Source organism: Mytilus edulis, chromosome 5 (assembly GCF_963676685.1).
Source record: "Mytilus edulis chromosome 5, xbMytEdul2.2, whole genome shotgun sequence".
Lineage (NCBI taxonomy): Eukaryota > Metazoa > Mollusca > Bivalvia > Mytilida > Mytilidae > Mytilus > Mytilus edulis.
This window is the reverse complement of record NC_092348.1, coordinates 12,302,173-12,310,425: the sequence shown is the minus strand read 5'-3', so window position 1 is coordinate 12,310,425 and position 8,253 is coordinate 12,302,173. Positions and strand designations below refer to the sequence as shown.

The 8,253-nt window shown below is 33.8% G+C and overlaps 1 protein-coding gene across 1 annotated transcript; it reads right to left on the bottom strand.

Annotated features, from left to right (window-relative positions):
- Nucleotides 1-685: 685 nt before the first annotated feature.
- On the bottom strand, nt 686-7,444 carry LOC139524930 (uncharacterized). The gene is made up of 5 exons (XM_071320104.1): nt 7,152-7,444; nt 4,866-6,801; nt 2,258-2,401; nt 1,252-1,345; nt 686-906 (listed from the first exon to the last, which is right to left on the bottom strand). Exons 1-5 carry the CDS (start codon nt 7,442-7,444, stop codon nt 686-688), a joined length of 2,688 nt encoding a protein of 895 aa, XP_071176205.1.
- Nucleotides 7,445-8,253: the final 809 nt, after the last annotated feature.

Genomic DNA, 8,253 nt, shown 5'->3' with positions numbered 1-8,253 from the left:
AAGAGTTATGAGAGACTGTAAAACACACAATTAAATACATTTATATTACATCTATAACATATTTCAATATATGATCATATATCTTAGCATAAAACACCATAATATTAAAAACAATTATACAAAAAAACGAACAACATTATATACACTTATTACGAGTATAAAATACACTTGTTACGAGTATAAAATACACTTTCTCTTAAAAAGTATCTCATTACATGACAGATTAAGGCTGTAAAATAACAAACTCTGTACGTTTAAATAGATATAAGAAGATGTGACTGCCAATGAGACAACTCTCCATCTAAGTCACAATTTGTAAAAGTAAACCATTATAGATCAAAGTACGATCTTCAACACGGAGCATTTGCTCACACCGAACAGCATGACAAAGGGCCTAAAAACGACTAGTGTAAAACCATTCAAACGCAGAGAAAACCAACGGTCTAATCTATATAAAAATCTTAAACGAGAAACACTTATATTCCACACCAACAAACGACAACTACTGAACATCAGGTTACTGACTTAGGACAGGTGCAAACAATTGCAGCGGGTTTAAACGTTATAATGGGTACAAACATTCACCCTTACCCGAAACAATAGTGTAACATCATCGCATAGAAGGACACACTTATAAATATCAATTGAAATGGCATCACTCAATATCCATAATATTATATACATTTTACATGTTAGTTGACACTCTTTCATCCCGTTTTGATTGACCTAAATCAACTTCTTTATCATTTTGATATTCATTAACAGAAACTGTTGACAGAAACGACGTTTTCGACTTGGAACTCCGCTGATCAGTTTTATTAGTATCAACCTGCTTTTGTTCAGTTAAACTCTTGTACAAGTTAAAAACACGCTGGTTACAAATGTATGAAAAAAATATGTAAATACCTTGAAATGAATTCAGAGAAGAAACTAAAATTGTGAAAACTGAGAACGGAAAAAAAGAATCTAAAATCTGCAAAATCCACGAACCTCCAGTGAGGATAGAAAGTTTGACATAAACCGAAAATTGAATTTTGTTTTGGGAAAAAGAGTCCGTTGCACAAGCTTTTGGTGTAGATGCTATACTTATTGCTGTTAAAATGAACAGAACAAGATTTACCAAACAGATGAGCGCCACAGGAGCAATGAATGTACAGATGACCGTCAACTGATGCGATATAAAACAAACCTTTCCACCGTAACCGTAGGACTGATTGTCAATTACACCATTCGAAATTATCACATTCAAACCAACAAAAAGCAATGGAACACCGTATGAGTAAAGGTTGTAAAGAGCAAACCGCTTTCTGTCTCTTTCTGGATCATGCCTCTGGAATATAAAGTTCTGTCGAAAAGTACGATACATATGAAAAGAACAAACATTCACACATCCGAAGGTAGACAGCCAGAAAAAATGAATACAAATACCTAGAATCATACAACCGAGTTGGTTTTCAGTTCTTTCAATACCGAATTCAAGAAATGTATAGGCACAAAATAGTGCAAAAACAAGACTCATATTATTTTTCCCAGGCAGCGTTCTTAACGTTGGAAACATACAATAGGTAATAAATGTCATCAAAAGGGCAATTAGAGATAACGTAGTGCAAATGAGTATTACCATTTGGATAACAGAAGTATTCTCTTGTTTGGTAGCTTCAACAATGTCGTAAAATCTGCTCAGACAAATTCTTATAGCATTTTCATTGATGAAAACGAATTCGTAGAAATTAAGATCAGCACCAGAACGATTGATACGAACTTTAGTTTTGTCATATGTTGCCTGAATTTCGTCAGCTTCTATCTGAATTTGAGGACACTCCAATAGACTACTAATTCGTCGGAAGACATACATATTCGTGTCTTGAATTATAAATTCTTCCTTCAGGCTACATTTATTATTTTCAGAAGCAAAAAAGAATCGTGAAGGAAGATAAAAAGCATTTTCATCGAAACCCAAAACGCATTTTGATGAACAAAATACTTCAGGAGTTCTTTTTGAACAGGGAAAATAAAAAGTAAAATTAGTTTGAATGAACCTGAATAGATTTTGTTCTACTTTGCTTCTGTCAATAACACCAACACTAAATACTTTTATAAAGACAGATATATGAATATGTCCTAGAGTCCATGATAAATTATCATTGCATGGTCTGTTTACTAAAATGATAGACATTTGTTTAAAAGGATATTGAAAGCCACCAACTAGCTCGATTTGATTCCAAATTTCGTTTCGCAGGTTCCCTATAAAAGATACAGGTGTTTCAATTGCAAATGTTAAATAAATATCGATACCAAAAGCAATAATGTAACCTATGTTTGAGGTAAAAGGTAGCATTGGTAAACATCGGTCGTTAATCAAAACTCTTCCAGGAAAACATAAGATATCTCGACACTGTTCCTGAAAAAGAAAAATCAGTAGATGTGAATCTTAAAAAAAAAAAAACCAAAACAATAATAGAAATTTTTTACAATAGCATAAATAAAAAAATTAAACTGTGGAAATTATAACCTTTATTTCTACAGAAAGAAAGAGAAAATGTTACTGACTAATATTGATAAAATAACAGTTCGCGCTAATATTGCCGCAATTAGAAGATGTTAATCAAAATGTCTACAATTTGTGAAAATAAAATATTGAAACAATGGACTTCAATTGCAATGTCCTTATTCAAAACATATCTTTTCAACGGTATATACATTCGTCACCGTGATATACAATCATCAATGACAGATTGAAACGATATATACATTCGTCACGTGATATACAATCATCAATGACAGATTGAAACGGTATATACATTCGTCACGTGATATACAATCATCAATGACAGATTGAAACGGTACATACATTCGTCACGTGATATACAATCATCAATGACAGATTGAAACGGTATATACATTCGTCACGTGATATACAATCATCAATGACAGATTGAAACGGTATATACATTCGTCACGTGATATACAATCATCAATGACAGATTGAAACGGTATATACATTCGTCACCGTGATATACAATCATCAATGACATATTGAAACAGTATATACATTCGTCAAGTGATATACAATCCTCAATGACTGATTGAAACGGTATATACATTCGTCACTTGATATACAATCATCAATGACAGATTGAAACGGTATATACATTCGTCACGTGATATACAATCACCAAGGACAGATTAAAAGGTTTATACATTCGTCACCGTGATATACAATCATCAATGACAGATTGAAACGGTATATACATTCGTCACCGTGATATACAATCATCAATGACAGATTGAAACGGCGTATACATTCGTCACGTGATATACAATCATCAATGACAGATTGAAACGGTATGTAAATTCGACACGTGATATACAATCATCAATGACAGATTGAAACGGTATATACATTCGTCACCGTGATATACAATCATCAATGACAGATTGATACGGTATATACATTCGTCACGTGATATACAATCATCAATGACAGATTGAAACGGTATATACATTCGTCACGTGATATACAATCATCAATGACAGATTGAAACGATAAAAGGATTAAATAAAAAAAAAAGGATGATTGTTCACACAGCAAATTAAATTAACGTAAAGTTTGAATGTTTCCTCACTAATCACTGGTACGTCATAATGGTAGTTTATTTAAAAATCACTCTGGCATCATTATATCACTTCACCTGACTGTGCTCTAACTATCATTTCTATATTATTTTGCAGAAGAAATTTCCTACTCTATGAATCAACTCTTAAAGCAAAACGTCATTAAGATCAACATTCTGTTTTACTAAGTAGTACTAATTTACAATGTTATATTTTTATTTCAAACTACGATTTCAGCTTCAAACCCGAGTAATTAAAAACAAAAGTATGTTACTTTTTACTCGGTTTTTGTTTGTAACCCGGATTTGGTTTTGCTTAATCGATTGATGACTATTAAATAGCGATATACTACTGCCTTTATTTACATGATATCTTACAAAGAAATACCCAGTTTATTTTGCCGACTAAACAGAACAATGTGAAACAAGATGAAGCAATCTTTAAAATGAAAGGAGGAAAGAGGGACGAAAGATACCAAAGGGACAGTCAAACTCATAAATTTAAAACAAACTGACAACGCCATGGCTAAAAATAAAAAAGACAAACAGAAAAACAATAGTACACACGACACAACATAGAAAACTAAAGAATAAACAACACGAACCCCACCAAAAACTAGGGGTGATCTCAGGTGCTCCGGAAGGGTAAGCAGATCCTGCTCCACATGTGGCACCCGTCGTGTTGCTTAAGTGATTACAAATCCGGTAAATAGTCTAATTCGGTAGGTCATATTCATGAAAGGGAAGGGGATTGTAGTTACGACGTAAGGAACATATCCGATATCATTTGTGAAACGGTTATTCCATAACGGTCAACCAACTCATGATGGCGTCCGTAAAATTTACGAAGGGATGATTTCAACTTCACCATTTGGAACTCTTGGTTTAATAGCTTCCTTGTGAGCAGCAAACCTCTATCAAGAAAATCATGATAGGAAATGCAAGCACGGGAATATCGTATCAATTGGGAGATATATACCCCGTATGCAGGTGCTGCTGGAATGTTGCTACTTAGAAATGGAAAGTTCACAATTGGAAAGCTGAAATCATCTCTTTTGTCGTAAAGTTTTGTTTTCAACCGACCCTCATTGTCAATTTCTAGATGTAAGTCAAGATATGAAGCCGACTTAACTGTATCTGTAGTATCCTTTATCTCTAGTTCGATTGGATAGATGCGTTCCACATAGTACACACAAGCTATAATCAAATACATAAAAGCTTAACAAACAATTTTACAACGGATGAACTTACCATGTAGGTGTCATAAACTTGATGTTTGTTACATCTTTCTATTGGACTATCAAGATCAGCTGAATCATCGTACAAAAACAGTGAAAACAGACTACGAATATGTGTCACTTCATTTTCTATAACACCAGGTAAACAACCAGGGTCATTGGTCAACCCAACATCGTATTGTCGGAATTTCACATTGCATATTTTACAAAAAATGTTTTTAAAGGGCTTATGGTAGTCTACATGAGGTAAAAGAAAACATTTCTGTTCAATCTGTTCGTTATACTTGTCCCAATCACCCGTTACATTACAGCTGCCTATTGACAGTCCTGTTTTCGTGTTATTGCACATGGCACAAAATATATTTGGGTAATTCTGTAAGAACGAGTTATTCATCTTGTTGTAATATTCTACTTCATACGGTGGTACATTATAGTTCTGACATGCATATTCCAAGGATGAATTTGCGCCACTACTGCAACTCGTTATTGGTTGATTTTTCGAACACCATTTCCCACAATTACGATGTTCGTATGATACTGTGCATCTTGAATCATGTCTATAACCTAGCAACTCTGACAGAGACACGTGATATGCTAAAGGTAAGCTTGTTTCGCAAACAAGGAAAACTGTCCATGGATAAAATTGGTACGGAATAAACATTTCGGATGAATCTTTAAAATAACGACAAAGTCCACAGAAAATGTTTTTATAATCAACATTTGTAATAGAATCTGTAACTGGCAAATCGTAAAGTAAATTGTTATTTTTACCGACACATTTGTGGTATAAACCCTCAAAGCCATTTCCGGCACTTTCACACCCATCATAAATCAAGAAATTATTGTTACTAGAGCTGATACATTGAGTAGATTGTTTAAAAGCTTTATCAATGCAACATGGAATTGTCTTATCAAAATGACAGAATTCATCGCACGAGCAACTAATACCAAGTTCAACTAAACTAGATACGTTTGTACAAAAATGTCCATTTCCGGTCATTGCATAATAATGTAGGTATATGTCTTCTTTTACATTTGTTTCCACTTTTTCATCTAGGATATTGTTATCATCGTAAAGTCCCGATAAAAAAGTTTCATCAAGAATATAATCTATTTGTAACTGGTATTTGAAATATTTTTCTTTATACACAGACTGTGTACTATGTATATAGGCGTCTTTTGATCGCTCATAACGAGTATTGTCAAGCGGAACGTTACATATGTAGCAAAATACATTTTTGAACGGATAAGTGGTTGATGTAAAACCAAAATCCTGGCAGGCTTTTCTCTGTTTCGTATCTGGTGTCTCCCAGAGACCTGTTTCATTACATTGTGAAATGGCAGGTTCTTGGAATACTGGGGGGTTGCAAATGTAACAAAATATATTCCTAAACATTCCGTAAAAGTTTTCGTAATTGATACATGCCCATTCTATACTTGGATCGTAGGTTTCCCATGTTCCACTGACATTGCAGGTTGATATTATGTCAGTATTGCGATTTTTGTCACATCCTCTGACATATGCGTTTTTCGAAAAGCTTCCAAATTTGCATTTTTTTATAATTGCGTTTTGGATTATTTCATCAAACGATGACATAAAGTTGAAATCAGTGAAGCTCTCACATATTGAACTAAAAGACCAATTTTCAATGTTAAGATCGTTATAGCATTCAGCACAAAATTTGTTCTTATATGTAAAACGTGTTTCTTTTGATGTTACTGGTAGATTTTGTATTTGTTCTGTAACATTCTTTGATCCCTCACACTGGTCTTTGATATCGATATCTACACCATCGGGACAAGAGGTTCTCATTATAAAAAAGTCTTCAAGAATGGATAACGACTCTTGCTCAAAGTATGATATGATGGTGATATTGGTACATTCTACATTAAGGGAGAGAAACATATCAAAGCAACAATCCCCGTAGTAGAAACAGTTCGGATCACAACTGCAATATGAACATAAATAATTATAACTTGACGTGTCAGGAAGATTGTGATCATGATTGTAACAGAATCTTTGTCCACATGTTAATGTATATGCGTCTAGTAGAGTACTTATGTTAATATTTCGATTTGACGAAACTAATACAGGCAACACAGCTATTATCAAAACGTTTAACAGATGCATTCTACAAAATAAAATAAAAAATCATTATATCAATATCATTAGCATCATCAATTGTTACAAAAGCCAGTCTCACTCGGAACACAATACGTTGAAGTCTCACTCGGAACACCATACATAGAAGTCTCACGCGGGACAACATACGTAGAAATCTCACTCGGAACAACATACATTGAAGTCTCACTCGGAACACCATACGTAGAAGTCTCACTTAGGACACAATACGTAGGAGTCTCACTCGGAACACCATACATAGAAGTCTCACCCGGAACAACATACACAGAAGTCTCACTCGGAACACCATACATAGAAGTCTCACCCGGAACAACATACGTAGAAGTCTCACTCGGAACACCAAACATAGAAGTCTCACTCGGAAAACCATACGTAGAAGTCTCACTCAGGAAGCAATACGTAGAAGTCTCACTCGGAACACAATACGTAGATCGATCCCTAAACACCATACTTAGATCCATCCCCAAAAAACACCATACGTAGATCGTTCCCCAAACACCTTACGTAGATCGTTCCTCAAACACCATACGTAGATCGTTCCCCATGCACCATCTTAGTATGTATGTTTGATTGTTTCAAGGGTGGTGGAGGTATTCGAGGTTTACCCATTATGCGTAATCTAATCAATCTCATATTCAATAAGGTATTCTTATGATAAATCTTGTTCATTTGGTTAATGTTTACACTTTGATCATATCATAATGTACTTTACCGTATACATTTTACAACACTTCCCTTTAATCCGAACAATACATAATACTTGTCTTTTAAACTGTATTTATCGAGATTTTATTAATTATTTGTATGTTTAATAAAACAAGGAAATGATAGGATGTCCTAACCGCTGTCCTAAGTGTAAGCCTAAAGAAAAATAGGAATTGATCTATTCTAAATGTTTGAGAGTGCATTGAACACATCAGTAGTAATTAATATCAAGATTTAAAATAAAGAAATGTTATAAATATAATAAAAAAGAAAATGAATAATACGTATCTATAAATAATGGTACATTCAAACTTTATGAAAAAAAAACCCAATAAAAGTGTAACAACGTTTTTATAATAACTGAATTGATTGTTTGTAAACAACAGTAACAAAGAAAACAAACAAAAGACAATCAGAAATAATCATATCATAAATGTGAGTGAGTTTAATTCGGAAAGTGGGATGAAGGATACCAGAAGGACATTCAAACTCATGGATCGAAAATATAGTGACAACGCCATGGATAAAAAGAAATCGACAAACAGAAACATAA